Source organism: Abramis brama (assembly GCF_963993115.1).
Source record: "Abramis brama genome assembly, chromosome: 11".
NCBI classification, from domain to species: Eukaryota; Metazoa; Chordata; class Actinopteri; order Cypriniformes; family Leuciscidae; genus Abramis; species Abramis brama.
In genome coordinates this window covers 15,125,211-15,145,218 of record NC_139973.1, presented here as the reverse complement: position 1 = coordinate 15,145,218, position 20,008 = coordinate 15,125,211, and the positions used below count along the sequence as shown (strand labels likewise).

At 35.2% G+C, this 20,008-nt stretch overlaps 2 protein-coding genes across 2 annotated transcripts in view; one reads left to right on the top strand and one right to left on the bottom strand.

Moving 5' to 3' along the window:
* ghrhrb (growth hormone releasing hormone receptor b) overlaps window positions 1–6,470 on the top strand; it is a 44,955-nt gene extending 38,485 nt beyond the window's left edge. The window contains exons 12-13 of the mRNA XM_084128427.1: window positions 742–783; window positions 876–6,470. Of these exons, the coding sequence (XP_083984553.1) occupies window positions 742–783; window positions 876–1,058 (225 nt within the window). The 3' untranslated portion in view covers window positions 1,059–6,470. The remainder of the gene's footprint in view (window positions 1–741; window positions 784–875) is intronic.
* A 1,109-nt stretch (window positions 6,471–7,579) lies between these two features.
* The window catches only part of adcyap1r1b (adenylate cyclase activating polypeptide 1b (pituitary) receptor type I), a 30,810-nt gene continuing 18,381 nt past the window's right edge, over window positions 7,580–20,008 (bottom strand). Inside the window, exons 4-14 of the mRNA XM_084128428.1 lie at window positions 14,669–14,779; window positions 13,915–14,015; window positions 13,621–13,718; window positions 12,406–12,538; window positions 10,775–10,928; window positions 10,626–10,686; window positions 10,452–10,521; window positions 10,235–10,326; window positions 10,003–10,132; window positions 9,628–9,669; window positions 7,580–7,912 (exon numbers count right to left, since the gene is read on the bottom strand). Of these exons, the coding sequence (XP_083984554.1) occupies window positions 7,724–7,912; window positions 9,628–9,669; window positions 10,003–10,132; window positions 10,235–10,326; window positions 10,452–10,521; window positions 10,626–10,686; window positions 10,775–10,928; window positions 12,406–12,538; window positions 13,621–13,718; window positions 13,915–14,015; window positions 14,669–14,779 (1,181 nt within the window). The 3' untranslated portion in view covers window positions 7,580–7,723. The remainder of the gene's footprint in view (window positions 7,913–9,627; window positions 9,670–10,002; window positions 10,133–10,234; window positions 10,327–10,451; window positions 10,522–10,625; window positions 10,687–10,774; window positions 10,929–12,405; window positions 12,539–13,620; window positions 13,719–13,914; window positions 14,016–14,668; window positions 14,780–20,008) is intronic.

Sequence of the window (20,008 nt, the reverse complement as noted above, 5' to 3'; positions counted from 1 at the left end):
TATGAAGCCGAAATGAGACACAGCTTCTCTCTTTCCAAGAGCCTAATCTGCTCTGATTGGTCAGATGGCCCAGTCTGTTGTGATTGGTCTACTGCTTTCATTGTGTGTTGGAAACAAAATGTCCATTGCCATATCTTAATTTCACCTCTGGAGGCTTCCTCAGCACTTGTAGATGCAGTGATAAAGAACACTAATGATGGCGATGGTTTTACTGGATCAATTTCAAGCCTCGATCCTCATTCTTTGGATTGAGAACATGTCCAAACACTTATTAACATGTCGACAACACGAACCAAACACTTCTAGGCCTCAGCTACAACTACAGTGTTTGACGGCGGGTCAAAGTAGACGTTGTTCACTTACAACCAGTAAAGGCAATAGACGAGCATTACTCATAGTTGTTAAAGACCTACGTAGATTTGAACTGAAAGTAAGGCGGGAATTCCTGATGACTTGTTTCAGGCAGTTCAGAATCGGTTCTTTCTTTTGGGAGACAATAACTCATGATATAATCAATAACTCACGGTAACATTTATTGTGCAATTTTGCTGACTTTTTGACCACATGAAAGGTAATATCCGGAAAAGCATAATAGGGTCACTTTAACATAATATTATGTCATATATATATATTATATATATATATATATATATATATACAATTTTTTTATTTGAGCTGTTCTGTGGTTTCTTAATGCACCCTTACTGACTGACTGTAATATTGTGTTTCTGTACATCTCAGGGTTTTGTTGTGGCTCTGTTATACTGTTTTCTCAATGGAGAGGTAAGCCACAAGTTTTTCCTAATTGTAAATGTGTGTAAAACAGGAAACACATGCTGTTTTCAAAAATGCACATTAATATTTTTGCATTTCAGGTACAAGCAGAACTAAAGAAGAGAATGTGGAAGTGGCAGACACAAAATTATTTGAGATGCAGTAAGAGAAGACGAACCCTCTTTACTGAGAGCAGCACAGTCACACAAATCTCAGTTTTAGAGAAATCCAGCCCTAAGGAGCTGCCATTAATGGAGTCCCACAACAGTGAGTCGATTATCTGAAACCAATTCTTTACAATTCATCTCATTACCCTTTTTCTCTTTCATGAAACCTCTTAACCAGGGTTCTTCTACCCTGGTCTTTGAGGCCTAGTCCCATCCACACATGCTCGGTTTAAAAGAAATCTCCGCCTACATGAAAACGCAAAAACACGCTATCAAGCACTGTCAAGAGCATGCCACACCAGCAGGCGGCGATATAACCCTAATCGTAAAGCCACGTTGGCCAATCAGAAGCCTGAATCAGAAGCAAAAACCCCGGTTTTACTGTCTACACGACAACACTGCAACCAGGGTTTCTGAAAATCCTCACCCTGGCAGGGGTTTTCAAAAATGTTCGTTTCAGTGACCCGATACTGCGTTTCCGTGTGGACGAACGGCCGAACCGTGTAAAAAAGTCACAGTTATAAAAATACCCGTGTCCGTGTGGACAAGGCCTGAGGTTCAATGTCCTGCCAGGTTTAGTTTTCAAACCTGATCAATCTCACCTGCATGTAATTTTCCATTAATCCTGAATATCTTTATTAGCATGTTCAGGTGTGTTTGATTAGGGTTGGAGCTAAAGGAAAGGACGGACAGATTTGAAGAATCCTGCACTATGCTATAAGACACAAGGCAAAAATAATTGAAAACGTTCAAATTCAGGCAAATTCAGGCATTGTGTTAAGGATATAAAATGGTTGCTAAAACAATCCAAAGATATACTTCTGTTTTCTACACGCATCACATCACTGAAACAATTCAACTCTTTACTGATAAGAATACTATTTATTCATAACCCAAAAGCCCAAATCATATTGTTCAGTTTCCCCTACTGCTGGTTTAAATTAGATGGTTGGCACTGACTATTTACAGAACAAATTCCAATACAGGACAGTTCACCGAAAAACTGTAATTCGCTCATTTTGTAATCCCCATCAATTTTTATATATGGAAAAGAGCAGCTTAAATGATGATCGTTATTTAACTTTGTTAAACGTGTTGCTCTGTAATTTGTATTTATCACTCCGTTGTTTGTCACTGCCTGCCTTGAAAGTTGAGAGTGCATAATGTGTAGATGTTGAATACAGCTAATTGCCTTACAGTAAACAGACCTCATTTTGGATCCTTCACAAAATAATAGCTATCAATTTTAAAAAAAAGAAAGAAAGAAAGAAGGTATTTTTATATTCATAAAGGCATTCTTATTCTTAATCTTTAATTTTGTAAATTGCTTTTCAAGGCACTATATTGCACAGTGTGCTGGCCCTGTATGTGTAAAGAATTATAACATTTCTACAGGGCTTACAAAGTATTTTTCTTAAATAGCAGGTATTTTCAAAATATTGTATTAATTTTGAATCAAATTGATTGCTTTAATTAAATCATTAGGAGTTATTGAAAATAAAATAAAACATTTATAAAACACTAATCTGTCGCTGTACAAAGAGACCTTACAAAATAGATACAAATTGTAATGAGTAGTTATAAGTATTATAATGCATAATACTGTTTTGAAAATGGCCTATTTAAGAATCATTTGCAGTGCACACATCTGGAGCACTAGACTGTAAAGTTTCTTGTTTGGTAGAAATGTTATCTGGTTTCAACAGGTTTTGTAGTTGCTAAATGTATTTGTAAATATCCTTGCTGTATGTACAGTAGTAGATTTTATGTGATGTGTACTATGTTTACTGACATTTGTGCTCAGTTATTTGGTGGTTTGATTATAAACAGTTTAATTAATATTAGTGTTAATTTTCATTAATAATAATTGTAACACATCACTAGTGCTATTAATTTCAATCATCACAATCACACACACACGTGTATATATAATAATAATAATAATAATATTTTTTATTTTTTTTTATTTTTTTTGCGATATGAGTTTGTGAAAGTCAATGTTCATTTTCAGTCTTTTGTGAGCCTGGATCATAATTGAACATACTGTATGTCGGATACTGTAAATAGGCTGTATAAAGTTTAAATATTATGTCAGTGCCATAGAAATGTGCAATAGTGTTAACTCAGAACAACCCAAATGCTTTTTTTTTTTTTTTTTTTTTTAGCACAGCATTTATTGTTGTTCAAACATGATTTCAGACAAGAACACATTACAGGGATCATGAATTCAAAACCATCCAATTACAAAAAAGACTGTGAATCAGGAATATGCCTGTCACTTTCTGACATTATGGTTATAGCATATGCTATGCTAAAATGTATTTATTCTCTGATTGTTTTTTAATATTGTGTTGTATATTGTCTTTTTCTGGTTGTCAAAATGTTACAGATTCCCATTCCGATGACTTCTGTTGTCTTAAATGTACGCGTTGTTGCTACATTCACCAATGCCTTAACATATTCGGTTATGATGTGTATTAGTTTTGTTAAATGTGTGGAGTAAATATCTTTATTTTGTGCTTTGTGACATTGTATTGTTATATGTAAATGGACTCCAATTACCATAGGCAATGGTCATGGAACTTTGATTTGAAAATAAGGGTACGTTTACGCACCAACGATGTACTAAAAACGGAAAAGTTTTTCCTCTTCGAGTACAGAAGAAAGTTCACAAATTTGCATTTTTGTAGATTACAGAGACAATAACGACATTGTAAATGAATGGCCAAAATGCATAAAAAATGTTTTCCGTTTTAGTTGAAAACATTATCGTGTAAACGCCTCCTTAAATTGCAACATTTTTGCAGCATTTCCACTATAATTGATCAAAGCAGGTGCACTTGTTACTGTATTTTTCCACAAAGGTGACATTGTATAAAACAATTCTGAATCATCTTAAAGACACATTAATACATTTTTAACATTTACATTTACTACTTTCAACATATTTACTGGTGTCTTTATGGATCGGGATTATTAATTGCAACGGGAACTTTACTTGTCAAAAACATTTAATGCAAAATCAATAGTCTATAATATACAAAAAAATTACCAAACATACATCCAATAACATTACATCCAATATGACATAAAATATGCACAATGAAAAAGAAAAACATAAAAAGCCAGCAACTCTCCACGAAAGCAAGTTTAGCTGCATTTAATATAATCTAGAACATTCAAATGAATCTACTGTCATTACAAGTCTCCCAAAACACTTTAATATTAGTATTCTAAATACTGTATTCTTCTTTTCTGTGATATGCTTGAGTTTAAAGTAAGAAACACTCAGTTTCCACATGTAGTTTGTTTGAAGCGACATTATACCCCTCCATTAAAAATGAAATATCTTTAAAAAAACATTTTATATATTACATCTAAATCCATAGCTCATTCTACGTACAGTATTAGTTATCATACATTTTCACACAATTTAAATGTACAAGAAAGAAAAATGACAAATGTAATTTCTGTGTAAAACCCCACACACTTTTATCTCTATACCCGTGTAATGCTGACAGTTTACTTAATTTCCCATCAGCCCATTTTTATGTATATTCTGGTCATCATGAGTGGTAATTGCAGACACATATGCTGAAAGGTCAATATATTCTGTTGAATGTTGTAAAGAGGTATAAAATGTGCTGAATTTCTAGTTCTGGGTAAGTTTAGAATCTGTGCCAGCACTGCAATCCCACTACTTTGAAGGAGAGGTATTAGAGAGCTCTTAGAGTAAAGTAGCCTATGTCATTTAAAATGGTCTTAATTTATTATACAAAAATCGCTGTAGTAATTAACAGGATATATTAAAAATAGTCATGATGTGTTTTCAAGAAAGTGCACATGCTTGTTGGCCCTACAGAAGACTCACTTATTTTTTGTCATTGTGGTATTTTTTCTTGAAACAACAATATTGCTGTACATCATATTAAGCCACCCACTTTCTTTATGCTTTAGCAGCCACTAGATCACAGGAAATGCATGCATCGTTTAAGAGGAATAGGCAGCGATGCTGAGAACTACACATTTAAACAACATGATCAGCTCTTTACTTAGTAACAATTCAACTGAAAAAAAAAAAAAAAATCTAAATGCAAAATTCTCAATTTTTAAATAAAACTTCTGCATACGTTCTGTGAAATGACAGGTATGCGCTATTTAGTTTTTGTTATTTTGACATTTACACTAAAAAGTATTGCAAATTATTGATCTGCTTCAAAGTGTCCACAACGTTCAGTATTGCTAAAGCTTGTTAACTCAATGTGACACAGAACAGAGTGCAATGCTAACACACACTGATCATGTCACTGAATGAAAGGTACGCTATGTAACTTTTTAGTAAATACATAATCAATCCTTCTTCGAAAAACGTGTTACGTCTGACCCTGATTCACTATGGTAAACCTATTATAAGTGCTTATATTTTATCATCGCCGACAGGCTGTCGGGATGGATCTCGCGGGAAATTGCGTACATACATCACTCGCTCGTTCGGGTCTCGTCATATCCGTAAATTGAGAAAAGTTTCTCCAGCTCCTTTGATGCATTTATGGTGAGGGAGTGGCATAGGTTAGTTGTCACAACGAGTCTAGAAAAAGCACGTTAACCTTGAAACCTCCGGGGAATAACCCAACGCTGAATAGAGGAGAGTCTAGAGCTCTAATAAAACAAGAACCAACACTGACTTGGCTGTTCAGAGATGGTACAAAAATGGGGGATTTGAAAGGTTGTAAAATTAGAAAAAAGGTTTTTTTTATAATTATTATTTATATTAATCCGCATTGCACAGTCACGCAGAGCCGGAGCACAACCAAAACAATGTTCTTCCGCAAAATGCATGCAGTTTTGTTAAAAGTTACATAGTGTACATTTAAAGAGACAGTGTTTAAACATTATACAGTGTTTAAAGTGAATATAAAGAATATTCATAATATTAAGAATTATTAGTTAACCGTTTATTATTGGCTACTCTCAATTCTTTGTCAAATGCTAAAATTACATTTATTGGAATCAATCCATCTTTGAAAAAGTTGGATACATGATCTCAATAATTGATCCTAAATTATGTCAGTTTAAATTTCGACCTATCACATTTAAAAAATAATAATATATATATATAATCTATATTACAGTGTGATGTTATATATAAATATTGATCATATAAAATCTTAAATAATTTTTGACCTTGTGTGCATTTTTGTTTTGCAGTTATCATCTGTTTAAACACTAATATAAATGCTTCACAAAGGGAGAATATATACATGTAAACTGTTTGTTAAATTGGGGAGAAAAACTGTAATGTATCATGATCATGTATGCAAGATGTTTGTTGCTTTCCCATGTTCCCTAAATCAGCTTTTCTCAGTTTTTGGAATTGTTTTTCATATCAAATTACTTTTATTTTTTAGCATTACAAAAAGAAAATTGAAGGCCCATAGAAAGTTATGCCAAAGGGGGAAAAAACACTATAGCTTAAAATCTCTAAAGGCCTCTTGGTTTGCTGAAGCATAATAAAAGCACTTTCACAGAGTGATGCAGTTGTGTGTTAGTTTGTTGTTGCAAAACCAAACAATTGTCTCTTTTGTGCAAAAGAAAAGTCACTTTGAAGAAGAAAAAAATATCTTCATATGCAGTGACATCAGTTGCAAAGAATTGCGAACTAGTACGGCAAATGACGTCTTAAGGGGTCAAATATCAAAAAAAATTATCTTTGGAATCTTAAAAGTGCTCTATTTGTAAATATGTTTATGACATTCAATTTCAAAATGAGCAAAATTCTGAGTCAGAAAAGCTATAAGACAATTATCAACTTTCAAACAGTGAAGTAATTTAGTGTAGTTAAAATGAATTTATTCAATGAAATGAGCATAAAGATTCATAACTCTTTGCTGCTCATGCCAAACATTGTGGCATGAGCTTTTTTGCATTGTTATATTCCAATTGACATTTTCTGTATAGCGGCTGTTTAAAAAAATAGAAGCACATGACGAGTTAAGTTACTGTTTAAAGAAAGTTTTAAATGCTAGTTCTGCTTTGCGAAAGTTAGTTTTGGAAATGCGTCACATGATTGTGTAAAATATATCAACATTGCCCAAGAAGCGTCCACAATGCATGTCCACCAAATAATGTGTGTCATTGTTTGTCTTTAAACTTGATTTTCCTGCAGTCCTTCACTCTACAGTTACAACTTATGAAAATATTTACATATTAAATTAAATCTGGGAATCATTTATTGATTAAGCTCCCGTGGGAAATATGTGGTTTCTTCCCCTTCAAAATGACTTTTTCATGTCGCACATCCCGATGACGCCGGAAACTGTCGTCATCCTGTCCAACTGCTTTATTTTTTGACGATGAAATATTGAGAATCTCAAACTGCCACGAATCTTCGCAGACAGAGAAAAGAAAGCATGAGAGACTCTTGTAATGTTGATATGTACAAATATATCCACCTTGTTCAAGACCTTCAGCTTGCTGGATGGAAACACTCCTAAACACTGGATTGCTATGGATTCTTTACCTCCTCTTGGCCTGCAATTCCTTTCAGTTCAGATCAAATCCAAAACGTCCACATCAAAAGTATTCATGTTTGCTTGGCTCACAATAAATCATTGGTTTGTGCCAAAGCAAAAAGCCTGTCATCTATGGACGGTTGACAGATATTACAGCTTCAACCGACACAACACAGACTTTAAAGAAGATGAAACAGGACTTGGATGTTGACAGATTATTGACGGCTCTAGTTTTGAGGAGTTTGGTCTTCAGTCTGTTCCTCTGAGCGCTCATGTGGCTGGTGTTTCCGCCTGCAGGCTGGACATGCGTATCTGTGAGCTGCTCTTGCTGAGGATTGAGAGCTGCGTGCCTCCATTCACACCACTGCTGGCCAGGGACGGATGCCTGTGCTTCATATCCACGGCAAAATACCGGTTCACCGTCCAGCTGCGCCATTTTCGCTTGATTTCTGACTGCACCTTTGGGGAGAAACTTCAATGGGTTATTAAACTGACTGGATCCTACAGGAGGACATCTGCAGATCTCTTTCCATGCTGGTCATGGACAAGCCTGAATTTTAAATCATCTGGTTAATAATTTACACGTAAGGCTGGTATAATGAGCACTGCAATGTGAAAGGGCCTCCAGAGACATTTCTTTATGCAAACAGAATCTTTATTAATGGTGCTCTAAGTGATGTTGGGTGACTTCACTTCTTGTTGACGTTCGAAGTATTGTCAAACAAAACGGAGGCTAGCTCGACCCTCCCTCCTCCTCATCCCGTCCCCTTCCCCTCCCTTCTGTGTTTCTTGAAACAGTCATGAACCATTTAGAAAAAACAAACTGGATTTACCCACCTGTCCAGCAAAAACAGAGCCACCTGAATGTCGAATTTTAAGCCCTTCTGCCGGCGGAGCTCTCGCCACCTTTTGAACGCTTTTCCGATGTAAATTCGGGACTTCACGTTCCTTCTCCTTTTCCCTATTCTTTGTTATTTGTTCATCGGAACGTCGTCTCTTTGGTCGTGTGTCGGCCATATCAAAATTCTCAAGAATATACCATTTTAACGTCAGTCGTTGTTAGGGCATCTCTCCTCTAGCTAACTTCCCAATTCATGCTTCTCTCTCCTCCACTCCCCTCACACCCCCCTTCATGTGCACGCGCACTAACCCCCCAACCCCCACCCCCAAATCATTCTTGTCGGTTATTGGCTGGAACACTGTTTGTTATGTTTCGTGGCCAAGGCTGGGCCAGTTTGTTTTTCTTGCCGTTTGTGGAGCCTGGGCTGTCTACAGAGACAGTTCAGGGGACAGGCAGCTAGCGGATAGTGAGGAGATGTTTTCTGGATGTGACAAAAAATGTTTTGGCCTAAAAAACGCTTGACATCGCTTAGAGCACCTTTAAAATTTACAAAAAATGTGTCATTTTATAATAAAATTAGGGCTGGGCAATGGTTAATCGTGATTAATCACATCCAAAATAAAAGTTTGTGTTCACATAATATATGTGTGTGTACTGTGTATAATTATTTTGTATATATAAATACACACACATGCATGTATATATTTCAGAAAAATGTATTATTTATAAATAAAATATTTATATATAATATAAATTATGTATAAATATATATGCAGTATATACATGCAAATATTTATTATATGCTACATGCATATATGTGTATTTATATATACAAAATAATTATACATGGGACACACATATTGTGTAAACACAAACTTTTATTTTGGATGCGATTAATCGTTGCCCAGCCCCAAATAAAATATTTGTTTGAGTTGTTAGTATAGAGATATATAGAGAGTTGTTTCAACCGATGTTTGGGTCAAATATGGACAAACCCAACCGTTGGGTTTAAAAATGTCATTGAAAAAATGATTTATGATCAAAAAATGATCCATATTTGACCCAAACATGGGTTGAAACAACCCAGCATATTTTAGAGAATGCAATTAAAATATACATTTATGCATTTCACAGATGCTTTTATCCAAAGAAGCTTACAACAGAGGACAATATTGTACTTATTTTTGTAATCTATTTAGTAATCCATTAGTAATTGTGGTAACTGGAATTTCCCCCCATGCTAAATCAGAATGAAATGTTGCTAACAGTATCAGTTCATACTTAGTGTGAATAACAAGACTTTATTTTTCAGTAGCATTTGTAAAGGACTTACCTCTCCATTGAGAAAGCAGTAAAGAACAGCTACAACAAAGCCCTGAAAAGAAAAGTTGTTTATCCCAAGTAAGGAATAATTGACGACAGGCCGTTGAATTATCAGAAAAATAAAGTACTATAAAAAAAGCAACTTAAAACATAGTAAAATTCTTTGAAGTTTACTTGGGCAAAAATTGCAATTATTATAATCTTGTTTAGTCTAATAATATATCATCAGATAAAATAAAGTGGACAAATTAATACTTTTTTTAGTTCATAATTAATGTTAACCAACATACCATACACTACAGTGTACAGAATATACATGAAATCAAAAAATAAAATGTCGTTGGTCAGTGCAAGTATTTGAAATCTCATATCTGAGAGAGTATACCTGAAAAGAACCAAGACCAAGTTCAAACACGAGTCTTTCTCTCTTGCTGACATCTTCTGGTGTGAGCGCAAAAATGGTATAGTGGATTCCAAATAGAGGAATGAGGAGAAGAGTGGAGCGGGCCAGACGCCTGTCAATCACACAACACACCAATCATGTGACTCCACAGCTCAATAGAATGGTGCTAAACTTAGGAATGTAAATATATAAAAACAATATGTATATTACTAACAGATAAATGCTGGACTCATTCCCTCCAATATCTGGTGACTGCAGCTTCTGCACCAGGATTATAATGATGCCAATAAAGAGTATAAAGTTGATCTGAAGGTAAAAAAAAGACAAGAGATATGGTGTATATTTAGTTTTGTCCTGCTGAATCATTACAATAATGCAGTAGCTTAATATTACAGTCAATATTCTTTTGAGAGGGAATATTTTAGCCGTACCATGATGGAGGCGAGAACAGGACCCTTGATCACCCACCAGATGGCAGCATTGTCATTAATATCCCAGCAACTGCAGGCAACGTCAGATATTTAGCCAATTTGATCAGTTATTCCCCCATTGATTTATTTAATAAAAATCATATTAGTATAGATATGATAAATCCTTCATCTTACCCAATGTTATCAAAATGAGCTCTTAAGACAGCCCAGACAGCCACACATATTGTTGGAGTACCTGAGAAAGCATGGGCAAACGAGAAAAACTTAATTTCACTTACAAACACTTGTATGTATGTGTTAAAAGGTGTAATTTTGGGTCGTACCCCATCCAATAATGGTGTACCAGTAGAAGTATCTTTTCTCCGGAAAGAATGTCTCAACGAGCAAAGTAAAGAGATACAATCCCTCAATGAACAGCCAGAAGTAGTTTGACAAAACACAATAATGAAAAAATACCATCACCGCCTTACACTCCACCTGCAGAAAGAAAAAATTGGGGTGAATACCGCATCATCAAAATAAATTTGTATTTACATATTCTCACTGGATAGTTCCACGCCATTGAAGGAAATTTCCGCCATTTGTGAGAAAACGCTTTCCCGCCAATGGCGGAATTTTCCGGCTTTCCATGTTTTCACTGTTTTACGGTAGGGGGCGCTATTACACATCTTTTGTTCTGAATGAGTACTGAATTTCCTGATAAAAACACATGCGAACTGCGAAGAAGATGCAGAAACGAGCGATGTGTAATCGTATGCATATGAAACATAACTCAATCACCTACATTAAACAGCATATAAATCAAAACTGTCTAAAGAATGAATGAAAGTGAATGAAATGTCGACCCAGGGAGACAAAGGACTGTCAGCAGTGTTGATGAACTCAATCTACTCCATCTATGTTTTGATCATAGTTCTGAATCCGATCTGGATGTCTTTGACAAAAATGTGATTTTTTCATGAATATGAGAAATGTTGCTTTTTTTATGAACCCATATACCCACATTCAAGTGTTGATAAAAAAAGGCTATAATATATATATTTAACAAAGTATTCTGGGTGCAGAATACAAAAGTATTTTTGTGAAAATGGTCAAAAAATTGGGGTGAGTAAATTAATTTACATTTTCGAGTGAACTGTCTACGGTGGCCGAGAGAGCTCAACACGCTGCAACTGAAGAAACATTTGGACCCTGCATTACATTTCTTATGAAACTTACTGTATTTAAATAACATGACAAAATGTGTGTAACTGATGTATAGATTAAAATCTTACCCTCATGTTCTTTTTCTCTATCTTTTTTAGTTTTCAGCTCATTGTTATCTCTTCTTTTCTCATTTGTATTCTGATGACATTGAAAATATTGTAGGCCATACAAAGTTTATGTCATAAACATGTCATGTATGTTTTGCAAAAAAAAAAGAAAAAAAAGTAGACTTTGAGCTATGCACGTCCCAGCCGGGTTCGTCACTTATTGTGGTCCCCTGGAAACATTTCCATTGTTTTCTGTTGTATTTGCAGCACGTTTCTGTATTTGGTTGTGTTGTGAGTATTTGGAGCACACATGTGTTGTAAAACTGATGAAGATGTTTTCTTAATTTGCGGGTGTTTTTCTATTTGCATGCGTTTTCTTCAGTTGCAGCGCGTTGAGCTCTCTCAGCTACCGTAACTATCCCTTTAAAAACAGAAGAGCTGTTGCACAGGGAAAGTTTCCCTGGGAAACATTCAAAGCACATTTAGCTAGTTGGCCATGCAAAAAGCAACTTTGAGGTGACTACAGAGACCTCATTATCTGAAGCAAATTAAAGCACATAACAGCAACACAAACGTGTCATTCTGAGACTAATTCCCTCCACAAAGAAATGACATGGGCAACCCGGGATGTTAATGGGCCCATCACCATGACTGCTTGGGTATTTGTGTGTGATGTAAAGGGGAGAGAGACTGAGACTCACGGTGTGTGTAAAGCAATGGCTGCTGTCCTCCTCTGCATATAAAATGCCGTCTTTAATAAAGACTGAGACGGCCCTCAGGATGAAGGACACAAACAAGTTCATATGAATGAAATTCCTGGTGCAATGTAGCTTCCTGTAGGTAAAATCGAAATAAATAAATATTACATTCAATTTGAATAAGCCCATCCTATATGTACACTGCCATTCAAATGTTTGGGGTTAGCAAGGTTTTTTCATGTTTTTGAAAGAAATATCGGTAACACTTTATTTTACAGTGTCCTTGTTACATATGTTACATGTAGGCCTACTTACCATAGTAATAAACGTAAATTATGCATAATTACATGCAACTAACCCTCAACCAAATCCTAATCCTACCCTAACCCTATAGTAAGTACAGGTACATGTAGTTAATTAATATCACTCAGTACTTAAATATATAATTACCCTGTAACAATGACACCTTAAAATAAAGTGTAAACTGAAATCTCTTGTGCTCACCAAGACTGCTTTTATGGCTGATCAAAAAATTTACTAAGCCTACAATTTTACATAACTTTTTTTTCTATTTTAATACATTTTAAAATGTATAATTTATTTATGTGATGGCAAGGTTGAATTGTCAGCATACTCCAGTCTTCAATCACATAATCCTTCAGAAATCATTCTAATATGCTGATTTATTATTATTATTGTCCATTTTGAAAACAGATACTGTATGCTGCTTAATATCTTTTTGTGGAAACCATAATACTTTTCAGGATTCTTTGATATAAAGACAGTTCAAAAGAACAGCATTTATTTGAAATAGAAGACTATAAATGTAATTTGCTAAATTTGATTTTTTTCAAAAACAAACAAAAAACTGACTCAAAACTTTTGAATGCATATTTAAATGCATCTTGTTTTTACATATTGGTATATTGGTTCAATATCATATTATGACATACACATTTAAATATTAAAACAAATCTGCATACTAATTAGATTCTAATTTCAGGGGCTTAGTTTATTAAATCATTATGCCCCAAATATAATTTATAATTGTGTATCAAAATGCCTGTTAGTGAAACTGAGATGTATTACTGAGTATTACTGTATAAGTATTACTGAGATGCAGGTGTTTTTCTAAACCCGTCACTAAGACATGTTCTCTAGTTTCTTCTGAAGCTTGAGAATAGAACGAAAGCTCATGACCTCTTTCTGACCTCTCACCTGAACCTGCAAAGAATGACCATGGCAGTGGTGAGAGACACCAGCGAAGTGCTGTAGCCCACAGTGTACAGAGCCTTTACAGACACATAGTACATGTCCTGCAACAAAGAGTAAAAAATACTGTCAGCTAATTCAAACATGATACAGTAAATTATAAAGCCCACCTCTAATGAATACTTTACACTAAATACAGAAATAATTCTTTAGATTTCTTTAGAGGCTAGGGGGGGTTAGGAATCTTCTGAGGAGATACAGAAGAAGAAGTAGACAGCAGGAAAGGTCAAGGGTGCTTACTGGAGTTGTTCCATTTTCATTAAAAGGGCAAACATCAACGTAGTGAGGGAACATCTCCGACCAGCCATACTCAGTGCAGTTACGACTCACTTTTCCAAACTCTACAAAAGGTGCAAAAAAATCCAACACATTTCTTTGAGAAAATGAGACCAAACAATAATAAATCAAATAAACATAAACAAGCAGTGTTATGGTTAACTAAAATGATCGAAAATTGTTTTCATTAATCGACGCTCAAATAAATATAGATGGAAATGCAAATTAGTAATGTTGCCCTCAGTGTAAAAAGTAAAAAAAAAAGAAGAAAAAAAGAGGTAATCAGTTTAAGTTAAGAAATTCAAAGTTTAACAGAACTGGCAGAATTTTATTTTGTACTCATACATTTTAATTGCTTAAATTTTAAATATTTGAGTAAGCGAATTCATGCCGTTCATCTCAATTTAAATATTTTTATAAATATTTCCAAAGTGTGACAATGTGGTTGCTAAAGCATTCTGAGTGGTCTGTAGTGCATTATGGAGTTGCCAGGGTTTTTTTGGGTAGTCCCTAACTAAGTCAAAAGAGGCCAATCCTCCGTCTTTATGATAATCCGGCTCTCTAGATAAGGCCTGATTCCCTGCTTTCCCTCCATTTTATTTTCCAACAGGCAAAAAAAACCTGAGTCTTTATGTATATAGTCTTTTAAAGTACATATTACTTAAAAACACAACTCTTCTCAATAAGCCCCAAATTTTGAGGTTTCATTCATGCTCACCGTCATTTTCTTCATTCATGACTTCAAATAGCTCAGGACAGGGCATCCAGACCACTTGTCCAATTTTTGCTGGCTGCCAGCAAGTAAGGTTGTCCCACATCCATCGGCAGACTAGAGGATTAAAAAAGAAGACATGGAGTATCATAACTAGTTGAACTCTCTGGTAACTCTGCTTCTGAACCAGTTTTTTATTGGGGTATTTACGGGACCTGAGAATAGAACAGCCTAGTTTAAGATATATTTAGGTGTGCTACTTGACAGCCATTCTTAAGAAAATCAGCGCAAATGACAAGCAAGACTTGCATCTGCTCCAGTAAGGAAACAGATTGTAGGAATTCAATCAAAACAATGCCACAGCATTTTAGCATGCATGCAATAAAAATATGGTGTATTTAAAGGGATACTTCACCGATTAGCATTAAGCTTTGTATCGGTAGAAACCCGGTAGTACTTTCGAATGACCGTGCTTCCCTCCCTCATGTCCCCCTGAGACGAGAGATTTCTGTACTGTGTGTCTGGAAAAAAAACCTCAGATGACGCAAAAATCGTCATTTTGCGTCATCTGTGGCTTTTTTGGCCAGAGGCTATAGACTACATCCAGTAGTAGGAGCTAGTTCCGCATGTTTTCAACCCGCCCATAGGGGGTGGGATCTCACGATAAAACGGCGTCTTTTCAGTTTCAAGTCAACTAGTAGCCTAGTTGTATCATCATCTTCCGATACTGCCCTCTGTGACCGGTAGGCGTGGCTTGGGAGTGGCCTTGTAGGGCAGCAAAGCAAGTGCATTCTGGGAGTTGTTGTCTTTCATCCACATGAGCCAAAAATACATTTTCTGGCTTTTCTCAGTCTAAAATAATTCCACATTTCTACTACATAAATTACCCAATTTAAATACACATTCATCTTTCCATTGGTGAAATATCCCTTTAAGGTCTATTATGTTGAAGAAAATGCTCAAATTCAGTAAATACATAAAAATAGAGTTGTTTTTCGATACTTAAATTAATATATATAATATATATTTTCTAATTAAATGTTAGAATAATTAGAAACTTTAGCCATGTTTGATCTTTGTTATTTTTCATTTTTCTTTCTTTCTCTTTTTCTTTACACAGGTAAAGGTGTCAGCATTGCTCTGTGATGCATTTTTTTATTGTGTATTTGTGTATATGAGCACGCAGAACATCTTATCTTTATTTATTTATCCCTTTATCTATATTTTTATTGTCAATAAATCCCTTTTCATTGATGGGGGAAAAAGAGTTTTGCAGTGAACTAACCATGTGATGCTAAAGCATCTTATCGTCTCAATCAAGGATTAAGGACCCAAAGAGGAATAGTAAAGACGTGCGTGTGTGTGTGTGTGTGTGTGTGTGTGTGTGTGTGTGTGTGTGTGTGTGTGTGTGTGTGTGTGTGTGTGTGTGTGTGTGTGTGTGTGGACTGCTGATCTTGATTTGCATGGACAGGACAGCATCTGCCAGCTGTGTTTTTCCTCTGCTGCAAATGAATGTTTTCACAGTGCTTTCAAAATATTACCCAGACATTCTTGCAAAGACTTCATTAAAATCTAGTCACTTTACAGTTATTTACAGAATTGGAAATGTTCTGTTTCCATTCCATTTGCATCCGTACATTCTTATTAGTAAAGCTTACACACAACAGCCTTCACTGCAGCCTTATAAACTGCCCAAGTGTTTACTCTAAATTACAGGCATAAATTCAAACAACGAGAGCTTGACATTTGCTTCTTGGTGGTCTGCGTAAATGTCAAACATTTATAATAACAAAAGGCCAAGCAAGTGTTTTAAACACTCTGCTTCTCAAGCACTCCAACATTTTGTTTCATGAATTATAACAGTCTACAACAAAGGTACCCGACAATACTGATGACACTCACAGAATCAGTTGTTGAGTTTATTTCTTGTTGTTGTTCCATAAAAGGAAAATTCTAGAATGTCAAGGATGGAGTTTTCTATTCTAAAGCCTTTAGCGTTCCTTTCACTTAAAACACGTGTCATCAATCTTTTTCAAGCATACAACCTTTTGTTGCAGCGGCTCTCAACCTTACAGACTCCGAGGGCCTTCATTGTAAAAGATGATATTTGAAGGCCCCTCAAGATATTTCTGATATTTCTACTTAACCCTTGTATGGTGTTCGGGTCTGTTGGACCCGTTTTCATTTTTTATCAAAAGAAAAATGATACAATTAATTATTTTTTCAAACTGAGACTCATTGGCCTTGGCTCATTTTCTGTGAAGAACATATATCAGAACACATTTTCAATGAAAACACACTGTACACCCCCCCTACACATTTATATTACACACAGGATGTTCGGGTCCACTGGACCCGGGGCTGATAAAAGTGTGGAAATTGTAGGTCCTGTGTACCTTTACTCTGTCCTCCTCCTGTCAGGGCCTGCTGTTAGTGTGTGTATGTTCTTGTATATGGTTTATGAGGACACAAATTTGTATAATGACATGGGTATTACAACGTAAACATGGTTTATGACGACATCTGTGTCCTCATACTAAAACATACTAAATGGTGTTTTTTGAAATTCAAAAAATGCCAAAAGTTGTCTGTGATTGGTAGGTTTAGGGGTAGGGTTAGTGTAGGGGGATAGATTATACAGTTTGTACATTAGAAAAAACATTATGCCTATGGAGAGTGACCGTACACCACATATCCAAGTGTGTGTGTGTGTGTGTGTGTGTGTGTGTGTGTGTGTGGGGGGGGGGGGGGGGGGGTGTTTTGTGTGTGTCTGTGTGTGTGTTGTATGTGTGTGTGTTGTGGGTGTGTGTATGTGTGTGCATGAGTGTGTGTATGCGTGCGTGTGAGAGAGAGATTGTGTGTAAGTGTGAAAGAGTGCAAAAGTGAGTTTTGTTTCTACCCCTGCCATTTCCACATAGACAGGTTGCAATTCTTAAATGTGATCTAACAAAGGTAAAGATAAAATATTAACCATAAATGCTGTTTATATTGCTTGTAATTGGGATGAAGTAAACATCTGTTGAGTATTTTAACATAACATTTTTGATTGTGTTGAATTAAAAACCCAAAAATGCAGCGGGTCCACCAGACCCACAAACACTGGCTGAGTAACAAAAATATGAACACCACACAAGGGTTAAATAATAAACTCAACTTTTTTTTTTTTTTTTAAATATGTATTCAAAAGTTATATATTATATTTATAATACTTATATTTAGTATTGAAAACTTTCTTAATTCCGGAGGTTTCAACTGAATGTTTTTCAAGGTTTATTACCAATGAATTTACATGACTTTCTAGTAATTTGTGATTAAAGTTTTTTTTTTTTTTTACTTTTCCTCACAAATAGAAATTTCTACCTGATAATATTCTTTAGAGCTTAACATAACTTGAAAAATGATATTCATTATAAAATGGTCCTTGACTTTTTAACATTTTCTTAATTTTTTTTTTTTTACATTAATATTTTCCAGGTCTAGAAATTACAAGTTGTTGAGGGAATGAATTAAAATGAGAAATATGACATCCACTTAAATCTTAAATTTTTGCTTTTTAGCTTGTTTTAAAGCATGTTTAGTCTTATTTTAAATAATTTTAAGCTATCTTGCGATCGCCTTGGAACTGCTGAGTACTGCTGTGGTTGAGAATCACTGCTTTAATGGATAAAAAAGATCAACCCCTGTGAGATATTATATAAAACTGGGTTGCACTGTAATCCAAATGCATAATAACATGCGCCGCCTAGTATCATATTGTATTTCTATTCATGATATTTACATTGCAGAGCCATTAAAATAATTATAAAAACTGCACATTTTCTGTTTAGCTATTGAAGTTAACTATTAACTATTAAAAATAAGATTTGGTTTAATGCATAATTATATCTTTTTTTAATTGCTTGAGACAAATAATTAATGGAGCCCCAGCACTATCATCTGATTGCTTAAAGCAAATTGACGTGTATCACTCAAGAGCTGGCACTGAGAAGCCATTAAAGACCGATAACTGTCAAACACTCTTTATTGTCTGTCATGTTAGGTATTTATACAGTATCAATCTCATTTTCTTTGTAGCAGTGCCAAACACAGACCCAAATGAGGAGCTTGTACTTTAGCAAGCTTTAGAAACTGGATAGAGCCCATATAAAATGGCTGAATGAAGGAAATCGATGAAAAATGGCCCAAAATCATATTCCAATGTCTTGTTTGATTAGTTAGTCATAAGCATGGCTATAGCACAGTCCAAAGACAGTATGAAAAGTGAAGAGTTTGATGTAAGAAAGCTACTGCTGGGAGATTATCCTATAAACATATATATTATTTTAATTATTATAGTTTAAGAAATTAAACATTTTATGAGAACTTAAAGGTCCCATGACATGCTACTTTTTGTAGGCTTTAATATAAGCCTTAGTGGTCCTTAGTACTGTATCTGAAATCTCTTTCCAAAAAATCAGCCTCGGTGCAGAACACACTTATATCATTTGTTGACTTACTTGTCCGAGGTGTGTGTACCCTTCGGTGTTCATTTGTACATCCAATTATTGAGCAATTATTATGCTTCACTCGCTCAAAAGCCATGATATCTCTCGTGGACAAACTAAAATTGCGCGTGTGCGCGCGTTCTACCTCTTAGCTCATTTTCTCATGGGCGAGAAATATTCTCTGGGCAGGCAAAGCAGAGAAAGGGGAGGTAACATTTCTCCTTATAACGTCATAAGGAGGAGATTCAAGATCAGCCCGGTTGAGCTTCCATTTTCTCAAAGGCAGAGAAAAATAGCAAAAGCTCGATTTACACCAATTAAAATTTCTAGAAACTTTGGGACCATATACAGGCTAGGGGAACTCATATTAATGTTAAAAAACCTCAGAAAGTGGAAATTTCATGTCATGGGACCTTTAACAAGCAAAGTTCAATTCTTTGGGGGATGCAAGGAGGACATTTTTCTTCCAGGAAAAACATTGCAAGGCTCACACTAAATGACAAATCATGATTCCTCTCCTGAGGGCAGCCATAATTACTTGTGTAAATTAGACACAGATGCATGATTAGATAAAAGACTAAAAGATAAATTGTTTGTCTCTGTTCTCCAGAATCTTCCAGAAATACAACCCATCGCAGGCATTCCATATTGTAGGATAATTTTTGCCTATTATGAAATATATGATTCAAAGAGCCAATGATCCAATCAGTGTTTATTTTAAGCAGCTTAAAATAGGTAAAGTAAATGAGTAAGTTAAGGCAAAATAATGGTATGAAGATGAAGCGATGTAAATAAGCTACTGTAGCCCATACAATCCACTGACAGTTGCAAATAGTCTTGTGTATTGTGTGCTTTCTGTATT